Below are 16,623 nucleotides of genomic sequence, written 5' to 3'. Positions count from 1 at the left end.
AGAATTAGAAAACCTATGCTAAACATTTTTTTCCACTGCTCCTTACCCCTTATTAGGTCTTGTTTGTGCCTTTCCTACTAGGTAGCATGAAGCAACAGAGGAACAGTGCCTCCTGGAATCACGAGCTGGGTAGCAAGGGGAAGATACAGCTGCAGAGAAGCTCCCCAGCCACTACAGCTCCCAGGAGCCCATCAGAGCAGGTGACTGGCCCTTGGCTGGGAGCCCACCGCCTCAAGCCTCTCCCCAGGCACGCCACGGACACAGCCAGCCTCACGCTAAGGTTACTTGGCTGTTGGCATTCCCAGCAGCTGGACTCCATGCCATCAAAACAGTTAACTCACCATCGCACGGGGATGCCCCTGCAAGCCATTACTAACAGGAAAAGCACGGCAGAGCCCCTGCTGGGCCAGGAGGCCCCAAACGTGTTGTTTCTGCAGGATCCGTAGCCGCTTCGGCATGGTGGGATGCCCGCAACTGGGAGCGGGAGCTGAGCACAGGACCCAGTGGTGCAGTGGGCACATGCCGGCTGCTCGGCTCCTCGCACGGTGAAACAGCCACTGGGCCGGCAGCCGAGCACCACGAGCAGGGCTGCGCCGGTCCCCTGGGAAAGGGGGGGTTCTGAGGAGCGGAGGTGAAGGTTCCTGCTACACCTCGAGGCAGGACACTGTTATGGCAAAACTTTTATATGCGATGGCTGGTACAAAGTTCTTCAAGTAAAATTCAGCGGTGCATTTTTAAAAGACTGATTCTAAAAACAAAATGGTGAATGCGCAATGGCATATTGCAGCTATAATCATCCCCATAACCAATACAGAGGATAAATACTGAGTTCCTTTGAAACATTACTTCCAAACTGTTTTCTGCAAGGAATGAGCACAACATTAACCCACTGCACGCACACCAAGCACACGGCTCCCTGTACCTCTGGAAACAGCAGATGAGAATTCCTGAGATAAAAATGTGTACCTTTATTGGGGCAAGAATTTACATTTGCACATATGAAATAAAGGAGATCTATTAAACCAGAGCTGGAAAGTTAAAAAAAAATAAATATAAAGCTTCATCTAAACAATGTTTGAGATCTCACTGGCTTCACAGCAGAATCCTGTCCACCATCAAGGCATCAGTACTGACCGGGGAAGATCTCCAGAGCAGGTCAAAGCTACAAAACCAGTGGAAATTTACACCCCCGAAAGGCTAACAAGGAGGGAACAAGAGCAATCCTGACACGCAGAGCCATAAAAACTTGGACATTCACAACAGAACAAGTGACTCAGTTCAAGTATCAAAGTGGAAACAGAAACCCTGACTCACGCACCGAGGCCGAGATGCAGAGCTGGCAGCAGGTGATGGCCCGGGAGGGCAGCTCGTGTCGTGACGGAAAGACGAGTCTGCGCTCCCAAACTCTGGGAAGACTTCAGCGGAAATGAGGAGATACCCATCCGAAACATGAGACTAAATTAAAGCTAGCCTTCTCACTGTTTGATTTTCCTTAAAGTATTTGTTTGTTACTCAGAGTAACCAGATTAGCGCTTGCTGGCAAGTTAACGCTTTGCAGCACCTTTGCGGGGCACTGCGCTAGCAGCACATCCTGCCTGCTTCCACAGCACAATAGGCAGGACTTGGTGCCAGGAAAAATGGAAGAATCAGCAGCTCTGTTCCAAAACAAGGAATCCAGAATTAGGTGACAACTTCCCTTCTAAAAGCTTTGCTTTTTTAATCCTACACTGTCTGCTTCATAGCAAATATAACTTAAAGATGTTTCGGGACTAGCAGCTTAGTTCAACATGGTACTAAATTCCAGGGACAGCCTGCCTTCTTAAGCAGTATGAACTATATATAACCCAACTTTATGGAGCCTAATCATTAAATACATCAAATCACTTCAAAATCAAAAAAACCCTGCCCTTGGGAAAGACCTGAACAAGACAAATTCAACAACCCCTTTCCAACAAAGGCACAGGAGAACAGCACCAACGTTCAGGAGAACCTAGGCCTGAGTGCCATTTACTCTGCACCAAAAGTGACTGCTACAATCAGTATCCAAATGTGAAACAGATCATTGCTTATGGCAGCATCTTTCTTAAGTTCTACTTGTTTTGGACTTTCCTTGAAATGAAGGTGATGCAGGGAACCCCTCGTCTTTCAGCTCAGCAGATGCGAGGTACACTCCATCCCTTCCTCCTCCCTGGCAGCCAGGCGCACATAAAGCTCGTTACCTAAACTAGATTTTAAAACAATACAGGCTGTAACACACAGATTTCCTGTTCCCTGTATTCTACCCATGTTCGGTATTTCTGTATGCTTTTCAGAAGCTGAGATCTTAAACATCAGTATGTTAAAGGAAATGTGTGTAACTGGAAAGCAAAAAATTCTATGACTGTGGCCTTTGTAAGTGTGTACATTAAAGGGCACTTTTCAAAATCACTTCATTACAGAGGAAGTATTTTGCTTCCTTTGGCAATCTGTGGGAATACTCAGCTTTCTGGATATACTACAGGAGTTTGGTTTAACCTGCGCAGCATCTTGAGGACAAGCCAGAGCAAAAACGTTTGGCCAAGTGCACTCCTCACCACAGAAACCAAGTTTATTGCGCTACACAAGCCTCAAATTAATCCCCTTTGACTCGCTTCCATGACAAAACTAGCACTCAAACTGGAGGTAAAGCAACAAATACCAACCTTCACTGCAGGTGATTTTTTTCAAAATCAATATTCTGCAAGTTATTTTTAAACAAGCTTTAACATCACTTCAGAATGACCGTCAGATGAGAATCACCTTTCAATATTTACTTAGTGTTTAGTGACCACCGCTAGCAACCAGCCACCAGTTAGACTTCAAGCCTGCCTATTACCCCTGGTTTTCACCCAAATTAACAATATACACTTCTGCACAAGTATTAAAAATGTGTTCATAGTAAATCTGATGACTGTGGAGACTTTAGTGTCAGTAGCAGAAATCAAAACCAAAGGTTCCTGTTTTGGAGGCGATAACCCTCAAACTGACTTCCTATGGGAAGTCCTCGATGGAGAACTGTTTTTCATACTTAAGTGATGCTCAAGGCATCAATTTTAACCCATGTGGTTACTGCAGTTTTTGTGCTTCCTTTTGAAATGCTTTAAAAAATGGTGCATCACCTCCGAAGCACCAAAATGCTTCATTAATTAATGCACCTTCAGAACCCCAGTAGGTGCAAAACTACAACTTGGGACTCAATAAAGAGAGAACTGTTTCTACTCCTCTGCCTTCCTTCATTTTCTCCATTGAGTTTCTCCATCAAACTGCCCGATCGCTCAATCTAAAAGCTACAACATTGACCTCTTTGTAATCTCAGCCACCCACTTTTGAAGAATGAGGCTTGTCTGCCCAAATTAAAGGCAGACGGGGCTTTAGAAAGATGATCTTGGAAATAAAGCAGACCATGCCTTCACAGTCGCAGGGAAGCCCATGACAGCCTGTTCGCATTAATAGATCTGAAATTCCTTACTAAGTGAAATGGATCCAAGGCCTCCTCTCCCAGGCGAAGCAGTAAATTTAGCTATTAAGGACAACCGCAGCCCAAGCCAAATCCTATTTTAGGGCCGTTCTAGGAGGCACAGCCACAGCAGCAAGGCCCACACCACGCTGCAGAACTCCAAACCCCTCCCTGTGAAACAAACAGGTTTTAGTATTTGATGTTGAGAATTAAACCACATATACTACAGTGTGAGGAAAGAAATACTGCTTAAACAATTAGGTCTATCTAACAAATCAAGGTAATTACGAGCAACACACACTACAAATTAGAGACAAATTTCAGTTGAACTTTCTAGATGACAAAACTACAATTGTGGTTTAAATGCAAAACAAGATTTAAAGCAGTTTTGTCCTGATAGAGGAAGTCACGTTTCAGTGAGCAGTCTTTGAGTCTGATAGTTTTTAAGCTTCTGGTTACAAATAAAAATTTACAATTAAGTGCTTTCAGTCAACTGTTGTCCCAGCAAACTGAATACTTACTGCTATTCTGTTTCATACCATTACAAAGCTTTAGCTGGTGAAGCTCTCCCTGTATTCCTTTTTACTTTCAAAAAAAAACAAACAAAAAACCACCACCCAGAACGTACATTAGGACATAACAACAAAATGTGATTTCTCTTTAAGGTACATTTGATTTGCATTTTGTTCAGAAGGTATTAGCACTTCCGCAAAATGCTGTGGTGAGGGATTAAAATTCTAGATGCTTAAATCCAGCCAGGATGAAATCTAGCAGTGGTCGTATGTTTCTTCCAAAGTAAAAGCTCCTATTAAGCTGTGAAAAAACAGCGAGGAAAAAAAACACAAAGAATTTGAGACCAACACAAAGTAAAGATACAGAAGAATAATCTTCTGAGCTGATCAAATCACAGTGTATTTTCAATGCCTCGCTTTTTTTCCCTTCAGTATTACCATATAAATTTCTCATGCTAAGTGAACTCAAATATTTAACACCACTGGAGAACTTGACCTTTCCAAACATGTCAGTTTATTAATTTATAAAAGATGTATGCAAACATCCTTATACAATATCTTGGTAAAGAATTATTTTTAACATTTAGCTGCCCAATATTTATTTACATTTAAAAGTTTATTTTCACGTAAGACCAAGCAAGCAACCTTTGCTTCCCCAGAGTAAATTTATCTAAAACTAGGTGGGTACAACTTTGATATGAAAAACAGGAGGGCAGAAAAACCGTAGAACACGAGGTTGTAACCACGGCGTGCCAGCACCAACGCAACCGCTGCCGGGACGGGCGCTCCCATTGCCTGCCTGGGCCGCCGCAGCCGCTCAGCACCACCAGGACGCTCGGTCTCGCCCCAAGGGCAGCCAGGCTCTGGGCGTGCCGGGGTCACAGTGCTACCGCCCCACGGTGAGGGATTGCTACAGCCCTTCTCCTTCCTGAGCACTGGGACGAGATCCGTCCCCTGCAGCAAGGCGCCAGGAGCAGAGCCGCTGAGGGACCCGCAGCCTGGGGCCACCGTTTCCTTAGGGCCCAGGAGCCGCGTCTTCCTGCCACCCTCAGCTGCTCGTCCTGCTGCTGCACCGCGGCCAGCCCAGGGGGTTGAAAAATAACCGGGCCAGAAGAAAACCCATTTTTCGGTCAGATCAGCTTCACCACCAGGTGAAGCCTGGGAGCACGGGGCAGGGGTGGGAATAAATGGAAGGGGAGCTCGGGAACCACCGCGTCGGCAGGGAGAGCGAGCGCTGCTGCGGGGCCGAAGTCAGCCGTACCTCTGCAAACATGGAGTTAAGCCGGCGATCGACATTTCTGGATAAAAGACTGGCTCAGTTATTTCCTACCTGTGGGTTTGGCAGCTTTTAATTTTAGACAAGGATTAGTTCCCTTGCCAGATTACCTGCTGACACAAGAACTCCCTTATGATTAAAGAAAAATACAACTCAGACATACCCCGAACTTTCACGTGAGACGTTACTTTCCATTCTAGCTACTACAAAAGTGGACGGCCCACCAAGTAAAAATACTTGAATTTTGTGATTTTTTTTAAAACCAGAAACCCTTCATTGTCAATCATTACAAAAGACCAGAAGAAGCAGTACTTATCTTTTGCAAATAGAAAACTTTTTCAGTGCCGACATGTTTGAATAGGATAAACATACAATACAAGAATGAGCAAACTACAACTGCTACAAAATCATAGTTGTTTTTTTTTTGCACGTTTGTATGGTTTTGGACTTTGGCAGGACATTTCAAGCTACATATTACATTGCATAAGTGTAAAAAAAAACACACTAGAATTCAAAATGAACATTTCAAAGTTAACGCTGTTGTTAATTTAATACACTGTCCAGACAGGTCTATTTTAAGTCTAAGGATTCATAAAACTGGCAAGTGAAAGCCTCTGAAAAGGAACCAAACTGAATTCAACACAAAAAGCAAAACAAGGAAATACAGAAGAGGCAGAACAATGAAGTAGGAATAGAAAGTAAAAATGCAAAGAGGAGCTGGAAGCATTGAAATAACAGTAAAAAAAAAAAAAGCCCAATGTAATTCAGCAACCTGGAAGATCATACGATTGACTAACAGGACAGTCACAAAGTAGGGATTACTCTATGTCCACCATTTCACGGTGAAGCCTTTGCACTGATTTTCTGATTAACAATTAACAGCCAAACCCTTTATTATGTTTCACCAACAGGAAAACCAGCTTCTAACTGAGTTGAGTCTCTGCTGGTTAGCCTGCAATTGAGACTACTCATCCAATTACTGGGTTTTACAATGCTGGATACACAAGTCTGTTTTTCTGTTGCTTGGATACGGGATATACAAGGCCAGATTAATGCGCGTAACATGGAGAACCGTGCCATTACCACTCTGCCACGTGTTGCACACCATGTTTTTTGGTGTTCTATCATGAAACTGAAAGTTAACTCTATCGCTAGATTCCTGAGCGAAATATGAGCCTCTAACAGCCTAGTAAAGGTTTATTAACACTTCAACGCACACTTGGACTTCCTGTTACAAAACCAGAATTACTTTACCCTTGTGTTCCATTCCTACAAAAAGCACGGACAGATCAGAACACTTAATCTGCAGGGGAAATCGGCTTACAGCAGGACAAACCAGCTAAATGTTCAACTGAAAGAGAAGCTGCAACAGCTTAGCTCACACATTTCTATTTTCTGTAGAAAATGAAGGTAGGATAGAAAGCTAGTATTTTTATACAGAAAAATAATTTTTAATCAGTTGGATTATTTCTTGTGGATTACTTGATAACTGGTTCATTTATGTCAAAAAAGTTGGCATCGGAATTGTTGTGCCTTTCAAATCCCTGTAACAGCCATAACTCCCAAATCTGGATGCACAGCAACTTATCTTCTAAATAGAAGGTCAACCTCACTCATTTACAGTTTTCTCCTCATCTTCTCTCTGCAACTGTCAGATGTAGAAGTTATCAGCTTTTCTTGTATTAATTTTCACCCTGGAAGTGTTGTTGGGATCTTGAGAAATATGCAGTATGGACAAAGAGCATATTTATACAAAAGTCTCCATTGAATGATTTCTGGTGCAGGACAACTTGTAAGACAGATGAAAGAACTCCTCCTTTATAGATCCTTCCTATTTAAAATTGATTCAGGTATTTTGCGTAGTCAGTTCTGCAGATTCCTCGGCTCCTTGAGTCACTCTGCTGCAGTCACTCCAGGATGTTCCTGTCATTTTGCAATGCAATTAACTGCACCAGAAAACAATCTGTGTCAAGGAAAAAAAGGCTCCTCCTCAGTTGAGAGAAGAACTTGTGACCTCACCCAGCTGGCTTGTATTTATGAAAGCTAGCTTCCTGTTGAGACAGCAGGACTGTCCAAGCATAAGATGCACCACTATTCTAACATGCTTTTATCAGCAATGGCATAAGGATTACAAACTCAAACATTTAAAGCATGTGGTTCCTAAGGAATACATTTTAGTCAAAACACTTTAATTCAGTCAAGGAAGCAATGTTGCAGATAAAAAAGATGCTTGCAAGTTCCCCCTTCTTCTCTTGTCTAGACATCCAGCACTGCTTTAAGCACAGCACCGCGCTGAGGATCAAGTTTAGCCTTGCTTGCAAGGCTGGGACGGCGAGCAGTCAGGCAGCCTGAACCAGGAGGTAATCACACACACTGATCTGGTAAAACCACTCGATACGTCAGCACCAAGTGCTGCGAAGCTATTTGGTTCTGAATTACAGGAGGTCAGCCACAACCTCCCCAGTTTGGCCTGTGCTGTTAAACTCCCACGGGTTTCAGACCAGAGCTACCCACGGCACACGGGGCACAGCTGACTGACGTGCTATGTAAGGCCCAACACGAAGGGCTGGAGGTTCTCCCAAAGCACTAAAATGTGGAGCTGCTAATTCTAACAAGCTACAAAATGTGGTGGGTTTTTTTTTTGGTCAACACTGTGCACAATATTAAAAAAACATCTAACACGCTGACGCTTTCTATTTAACTATACCCTAAAAAGACCATACATGTTTGGCTTTTCATTATTTGCTAATAGTGTCCTCCAATCTAAAGAACAGTTCCGGTTACAGATCCGTTATCACTAATGAACCTAAAAAACTATGCAAGTATCCAGGAAATACATTTGCTTTCCTAAATCCCAAGCGTATCGCATTACAGCATCACGTGGAAGCAGCTCATTAGATCACTTCTAGCTATTTTAGCAGCTTAAATCATTACTATTTTAGGATGTCTCTGGGCATAACCTGATATTAAAATTATTTGCTCTACGAGCCACCATCAGATCAAGTTAGAATTAAGGAATCACAACTTCACCCACGAAGGGGCTAAACCCAAGATGAGGTCGGCTTTGTGATGTGTCGCGGATGCCACCCCGGAGAGCAGCCCTGGCTCCCACGTGCTCCGCTGGCAGGTTAGCTGAGCAGCTCTCCCTCAGGCAGGCTCAAGGAAATGCCTCCCTTTGCTGCCCTGTTATGTCAGATACCAACATCTCCCCCCCAGAGGCACCTGACACCCCTGCACAACCCATCCTTTCCTCTGGTTCCCTACAGCACCTCGCCCAGGTGGCTGCACGGGCACAGGACGATGCCGCAGGCTCTGCTTAACATGCTGCGACACAAGCGCAGCGTGCCAAGTTTGGCAAAATCATTATCGCTCTCCTAGATCCTCCAAAGCCTTGTGAAACAACCGGAAAAACAGACACACTGAAAGAACTAGATTTTATTTGTCATTTTAAGGCAACATAAGACTGTGCTTTCCTTGGGCGCGTGCTCTGCTCTCCCTCGCTGTGCGTCCCTGACCCGACGGGCACTCACGTGGCAGAACAGAAAAGCCCGAGGTAATCCAGCTAGAACACATCCCATGGCATGTGCGTGTCTGCCTTTTATTGTTAATATTTTATCAGTCTTCTGATCTGTTTCAGCAAGCAGCAGTACAACAACCAGAGCCAAAGGAGATGAGAGCATGCAGCTAGAGGCACGCAAGAGGGCAACTAATATTTTTCAAATCCCTCAGTTTGGAGTCCTTTAATTTCTCCCTCTGCAACAAAAATCTGAAGAATTTTGCACATTGCCCACTCAGCAGTCAACAGGCAAGCCTGCCAGTTATGTAATACTTTCTTTCTTCTAACCAGCAGGCTTTAGCTAGTTCTCTACTAGAAGGCACAAAACCTTATTCAGATATCTTCAAGTCAACAAAATTGAACAGGTCTAATACAAAGCAGACTTTATCAAAAAGTTTATATAAAGGTTTGAAAGGCCTTTTCTGCCTCTACTAAGGGAAAACAAAATAACTGAAGCTATACCTGCCCTGACAACACCCGCTGTTCTGAAAAACAGATAACTCGCCCAGGAGTTCATTCTTATGGATTGCAGGCATGGAGAAATGCTTTTCCCTCCTACGTGAAAAGCTTAAAGTGAAACTGAAGAGCTGAAACTTAGAAACGTGGCCTTTCAGAGAAGCAGGGAAGCTGGAGCCCTACGATAGCAAGGATGGCACAGCCAACGCGCGGAACAAAGCGAGCCCAGCACTGCCAGACGCTGAGCTACACGTGAGCAGCCAGCTCTGCCTCAGGAAGCTCCAAGCAGCCAGCAGCGGGTTGAGGGGACAGGTGGGACATCTGCCTTCCTCCCCGGTCATCTGCTCCTGGCCGCTGGGGAAGACAGACACAGTCCAGCCATGTCATTCCTGAGCTTTCGTGTAGTCTGGAATCTGACCACAAGCGACGACACTTTTTAAGCTGAGAGTGAGCTGTAAGCTTTTTAAGCTGAGAGTGAGAGTGAGCTTTTTTAAGCTGAGAGTGAAAACCTGCTGCTGCCCTTACGGTGCACTACAGGCGCAACAGGAAGTATCTGGGCAGCTTAACACACCGGTCCTCTGGAAAGCACCACACCGCAACGCACTAAAAGTAAAGCTTCAGACACTGAACAACTTCTGCTGAGTAAAATGCATTCTTAACAGCTCCTAATCTCAGTGATTTTTAACTGTCTAATTCTTCAGACCAACACGAGATCTTCTCAGTCCCCGAGGAATTGAGATAGAGGTCAAAATATACATACACTCTTGTCTTCTGACCGTCTGTTTGTGAGACGCAACCCCTGCTCTTACCCAGGGCCCCAGTAGCAGGTGTTCAGCCTAAGAGAACTCACCAGCAGTTCACTGGGACACAACTGCACTGAAACAAGCCACTACAAAGTCCTCAATGTGGGCAAATTCAGGCCATTTTTCCTTTGGCTTTAGCAACTCTGCTTTGAAGGGTATGCGGATTAATGAGATTAACAGATGTACAAACAAAACTGACAGCTTGAACACAGTTTATCTCCATAAGCTATTCCACTTGTTGCTACGTTAATGGAAGTTGCAAATACACTGCTAAGTACAACAGTCAGCAGACCCACACTGAAAACATACTAGCTGCACATTTTTCTCTAATTGGAAGTTTGCACTATTAAAAAAGATTTACGAGCTGCACAGCGCATAGATTGTGTCAGTTTTACCTTAGGGGTGCAAGAAATAGATAAATGTGTACATACCGAGCAACTTTTGTTGATATAGCTTAGGCCAAGAAGCAGTGCTAAGGGGGCTGTTAGCCATTTGTTTGCGGACACCTCAGATTGAGAAATTCTACCTGAAGCGGTGCTTCCAAGTGCTGCACGTACGGTTGCCTCGAAGTGGTGAAGAGGTAGCACAAAGCTGCAGCAGCTGTGCTCCCGACTGCGCTGCTCCAGTCAACGTGCTCCTTACTGCCTCCTCGCTCTGCCTATTCCACAGCCAGACTCCACCAACACGCGGGTTTTCAGATATCGCACTCCTTCTGCTATTAGTAGACAAGTGCTTTAGCATTTGCATGCAGTTCATTTCAATCAGCCCTTGACAGTTAGCTACACGAACTCTGAAAGCCTGCACATGTTCAGGAAAACAGACCTTCCCTAATCCAATCTCCTCAGACTCTTTAAACCTGTCATTGAATTAATCTTCCTTCTAGAAGAATCTTAAGTGAATTTTCTAGTTACAGAGACCTCAAACTTCATTTGGAGATAAACAGGAAATGTTTAAGATGGCTATTGTAAACACTGAAATGAGGATTTTCTTTTTCTTTTCACGAGTACTCCGATGTAGACAAAGGCTAACCTACAAGACCAAGCACAAAGCAAGTTTTCCCCTTGCACATGGGGGGTCAGATTCATAAGGGCTTTTTTCCACAGAAGAACAAGAAAAATATTAAACTAGTATTTCTTCGACATCTGTAAAACAATTTGATTTTAATTTATTTTAAATAGCTTTGTAAGGTTTGTATTATATTGTAGTGCTTTAGATTTAGAGATGAGCAAACTCATTTTACCACAGTTTTAAAAAAACTAGTTCGCACAGTACTATCAACAGAAGACCAAGATGTAAAAAATGCCCTAAGCAATAATTCACAGAAGAATTCTGAAAAAAATAAGACCAGAAACAATAGACAGTACTAATATGGGGGAAAAAATAACTCAGACCACCCAGTTTTTCCATGATGCATTACTAGAAATTAGCAGTTTCCAGCAGATCTCCCCCTATACATATCAAAAGCAAGCTGCTCCGTGCTATACACAATCACTGAAGTTATTTTAACTTAACTTGCTTTAGTGTTGTGTCACACTAATGCCAATTCCAACATACAGATTGCCAAGGGGCTTGAAGAGCTCCTAAATATAGTGTACCACGGTACCTTTCATGCACAGCACGAGCTATTAAAAGATATGCGCAAATACTCCTGCCGAGTCGCAGTAATGTCATGTGTACAAGGCATGGAAAAACTCTGTACACAAGATATATTCAAACAGTAAAACTTGTTAAGAAGCTACAGCAAGCTAGCTTTTTGACTAAAAAAAGATCTAAGGCTGTTTGTGGCCACTTCTAGACTTTAATTAGTCAGAACTGCTGCTCCCTGGTTTAAATTAGCCTAACAGCCTGAAAAGCAGATAAAATATCTCTCCTGGTAAAGACACGTGTGTCCACCCAGCAGTCTTGATCTTACATGACTTCACGGATCTAAACTTTCCAAACCAGTTGGCTGGAATAATTTTTAATCTGTATGGTACGCTAAAAGATGAAAAAAGAAATTGATGGGAACATTCATAGTTAGGTCCCCAGAGGCACAAAAGCCTAACTCGTGTAAAATTATTAGACAGTCTAACAAGTGTCATTAATTACCAAGCTGTTTTTCTGTAACTAAACAGCGTGACCCAAACACCTCCGTGGACTCATTTCTCATAGAAATTACTCAGCTATGTAGCTCAAATGCTTATTAGTGTATCATTTGAAAGCCTTTAATGACAATACTTCTGAACATTTATTTTTGTTAGAGAACTAGAATACTTCCTGAGCTTCTAATCAAAATCTGTCTCCTTTCATAATTTATTAGAGTATAAAAACTGTAAGACTTAGATTTACGAATTACCTCAGTGACATCACACACAATATAATCCTTTGTTACTTCTGAACCTGATACACAGCTGATCTGCTACAACGCCTACCTGCTTATGAGGCACCCGAAGGAAAGGTACGAGCGGGCCAGGCAGGGGAACCTCACCTCCACAAAGCCGCGAGGCAGCACGCAGAACGCATCCCATGATGTGCCCCTCACAAAGTGCTCAGCCCAGGCAAAGCACACCTGAAACGCGTGTGGACAGAACCGTTCTTGGTCCAAGCATGGGCTTGGACTTCAACGCAGATTAAGTTTTGGAGGACTTAATACTTAAATTTCATTAAAAGCAATCTCAACACACAGTCTCTAAGGAATCACAGGCCACCTGAAATTCAGAACGAAGGTTGAGACTCTTTTTTTTCCCCTTCCCTTATAGTCCTTGAAGCCTCACTTAGGGCTTCAAATGTCTCTTTATTCTGATACATTAATTCAGCTCCTCTGGAACTAATGATTGCCAGGTGAGCTATGTCTCCGCTCCCCTTCTCTGCTCCTGGCCCCACTTCTTTTGAATTCTCTCTCATCAGACATGAGATGCTTCGTGATGACATGAGAACCGCCACACTCCCACCAAGATTAACAGTTTATGAAAGGGGTCACTCGCCCGCTCCAGATCAGAATGCCCCAAGGAGGTTCGGGCGCTGCCTCCCGACAGAGGCAGTCGCACAGCTGCCTGGCCCAGCCTCGGGCACTGTCTCCAGCACAATCGACACCGGCTGACCCCAGCCGACAGCACCGGAGGGACCAGTGCTTGAACTGCCAGGTTTCAAGGGAAGGCAAAACATCCTGTTCGATCTTCCCCTCTCCTCCATGTTTATATGGACAAGTAATTGATATTTCACTTCAGGGGTTAACCAGAGCTTGCTTCTACAGCTGCATCATTTACAGAGGACCTGTTAAAAAAACAAAGTACTCAGTGGCAGATTGAATACTCCTCTTGTTTAAGGCATCCAGCAACATCCACAAGATAATTGATGTGGAGTATTTAACACCACATCTACTAATTATTGGGGAATCCTGCTCCACTTAACTAATCCCCTCTTTAGTTCCTTACGTGTATTTCATAATGCTATACAATTCTGACCATGCAGACTCACAGGCTTCTCAGAAATGCCATTCCTCTGCTTTAGCAAAGCTCCTGACCACCTTTTCTTATTCCTTATTCTTCAGCTAAGGAGTTACTTTCTGCTGATCCTAAGTCATGTACACGTGGTACAGCTGTAGGCCAAGCATGCCAACCTTCATAAGCTGACCGTAAGAGAGGTTGTATCACTCATACTCATGGCCAGCTCAATAGAATATGCCCTTAACTTTAGATTTAAACATTGCTTCATTAAAAATAAAACAACTATGGGTGTGCTGACCTCACCATAACATGCCTGTCCCCAGTTTTGGGGAAAAGAGCTCAGAACGAGTGAGAAGAGCAGAACACACCCCTTTCTGATACACCACCACAAAAAACAAGAGCCAAAGGTCACCCAAGGAAGCAGCAGATGACACAGACGGGTAGATGTGACAAACAAGGTAAATGGCAGGGAGCACTCTGCACCACAGCCTCGGGTGCCACAGGTGAGCTGGCAGAGACGAAGGGATGGGACCCCCGGCACGGCTGCCAGACCCACTGCAGCAAGCGCTGCTTGTCTGTTGGGGCAGCCCACTCAGCAGCTCGGCCTCCCAAGGGTGAACGGGGTCCTAAAAAACTGACCACATCTCTTCAAGAGACTTACATGACCAGTGCAATGCTTCTGACAGAGCATTTGCCTCATGGTGTCCAAGCATATGGCTAACCAGCAAGTTACAGCAACGCAATATATATCAGCCTCAGAAAACAGCCATCTGCAACCGTACCAACACCTCTCGTAAAAACACCGCGTACCTGAAGGCAGTTGGCTTTGATTCAACTACACCTAGACAAAAAACAGATAAAAGGTACACTGCATTATTTTTCAGTGTTACAGAATTTACAGATTTACGGAAGTTAAACTCATTTCAATTACATAAGCGCTTTTCTTTAACTTGGAAAGACACAAATATTCAGGTCAGCAATAAAAGAGTAAGAAGTACGTTAATAAGACTACAGCAGGCAAACCCCTACAAAGGGCAATCAGGTCGATTCGAACCACTTACAACCACTTACAACCTTTTGCGTACAATCTCTATGCAAAAGAGGCAACAAGTACTGGTCAAAACTTCAAGATACTCCTCATTCTTTACAGTCTTCTCACTTCTGATTAATTAAAAGAAAAGCTCGTATGTTCTTGGGTAAAGAATCCATACCACTAACTGAACACTCTGAAGACAATTTATTAAAAACCACTTTGTAAGCAGAGAGAGACCCAATAAGGATGTGCTCGCATTTAATGCCAACAGGAAAAAAGGAGAAACATGGTTTAAATTGAATTTAAACTATTAATGTTAGGTGTATGAAAACAAGTGAGTTGGTATCATTAGGTATAACTTTTAGTGAAAACTTATTTCAGCTACCTGTTTGTATTTTAATGGAAGCAGAAAACTTTGCCGTTCGAGGCACAGGCTGCTACCGCACCAGCAGACTGCCTGGCACAGAACAACCACCACATCACGCACACAGACAGCCACACCCCGGGAATCTCAGCTGGGAAACAAGCGATAGCTGCATCTCCCGGGGATCCTCACAACAGACACTTCTCAGCCGCGGTAGTCAAAGGTCAGAACGAAGGTTGGAACTTCTGCTCCCAACGCAAACACGACTATAAACACTTCTCCAGATTTAATTCTTCTTTTCCCCCTGAGGTAAGAAGTAGCCCGAGATGTTTATCCTACTCGGTACAACACAGATTACCAGAAATTCCACTTGGGATTTGGAGCTACGGCCCAACACGTACAAGCAGGAACTCCAGTAATCACTCCAATGATTTTAAAGTCTACAAATTTATGAACAAAACTATATGAGATGAGGATGAAAGAACACGGGACTGGTTTGGAAGTTATGCTCTACCTTACAGCAAAACAAATGTCCTAACAAAATCTGCTACTTTGCCATTATTAGCTGGCGCCCTGGTCTTTTACATCCAAATAGGCCCCAAAGAAGATAAATAATGTATTAAATGAATTACTGGAGCAGAGGCCGTGAAAGCACGAACTCGGATAACCTGAAAGTATACACTTCGGGATTAAGTTTTTATTAAAACCTGAGAAGTTTCTGGAGGTATAAAGAATAAGTTCAGAGCCCTGCTCTACCAGCAGGAAAGCTCCATTTGCATTTTCGGCGCACCGAGGAGCCGCAGCTAAGCGTGACCGTGCCTGCGCCCGGCTCTGTTCCTGAAGGCTTTCCAAGACCCCGCCGTCCCGAGGCTGGTGGCAGCCGCTCAGACGGGGCTTTGGTTATTTTCGTCGCCGAGCACGCACCCCCCCGCGATCTCCTCAGCGCGGAAAAAGCACGCCGCGGATCAAAATAGCTCCGTGAGACGCGGTAACAAAGGAAGCGAAAGTCACGAAGGGCAGGCAGGAAGCGCACGGCGCGGGCGGCCGGCAGGGAGCCCAGCCGAGAGGCGGCCCCGGCCCGACCCGGCCCCGGCGGAGCCTCCTCGGCGCTCCCGCTCCCCGTTCCGCTCGGGAACGCCGGGCTGCCCCCCCCGGCCCTTCCCTTCCCTTCTCCTCCCTCCCCGCCAGGCCCCGCTCGGGACCCACCGGAGGCCGCCCCGCGCCCGCTGCTCCTCATGCGGGGCCCAGGCGCGGCGGGGCCCGGCGCTGCCCTCACGCGGGGCGGCCCCGCGCGGCGCGGCCCGGCCCGGCCGATCTGAGCCCCCCGCCGCGCCCCCCGCAGCCCGGCAGCCCCCCGGTAGCCCCCGGTGCCCACCTGCCGACGGTCTGGTTGGCCAGCTGCTTCATGCGGTTGAACTGCTTCTTCATGGCGGCGGCCGCCCCGGCCCCCCGGGCCCCTCACCGCGCTCCGCCGCCACCCGGCCCCGGCCTCCTCCGCCCTGCTCGCGGCGCCGCCCGCCCCGCCCCGCCCACACCGGAACCCGCCGCCGCTTCCGGCCCCGCCCCCCAGCACCGGGACAGCCCGGATGGCTGGCCACGCCCCCGAAGACTACAACTCCCGGCTTCCCCTGAGGCACGCAGCCATTTCCTGGGCGGGGCCGAGCAGGCCGCGCCCTTCCATTGGGTGCTGTGGAAATGGGCGCGGCCGCGGGCCAATCGCGGC

General features: G+C 45.5%; 1 protein-coding gene across 6 annotated transcripts in view; it reads right to left on the bottom strand.

Annotated features, from left to right (window-relative positions):
- The window catches only part of ARHGAP17 (Rho GTPase activating protein 17), a 42,287-nt gene extending 25,857 nt beyond the window's left edge, over positions 1-16,430 (bottom strand). For 5 of the 6 annotated variants that reach the window (XM_083799640.1, XM_083799637.1, XM_083799642.1 and 2 more), the window contains exon 1: positions 16,276-16,430. In XM_083799640.1, the coding sequence (XP_083655766.1) occupies positions 16,276-16,328 (53 nt within the window). In that variant the 5' untranslated portion in view covers positions 16,329-16,430. The remainder of the gene's footprint in view (positions 1-16,275) is intronic. The other variant, XM_083799641.1, reaches the window with a different exon arrangement.
- Between the last annotated feature and the right edge of the window lie 193 nt (positions 16,431-16,623).

Source organism: Anser anser, assembly GCF_964211835.1.
Source record: "Anser anser genome assembly, chromosome: 15".
NCBI classification, from domain to species: Eukaryota; Metazoa; Chordata; class Aves; order Anseriformes; family Anatidae; genus Anser; species Anser anser.
This window is presented reverse-complemented; position numbering and strand designations above follow the sequence as displayed.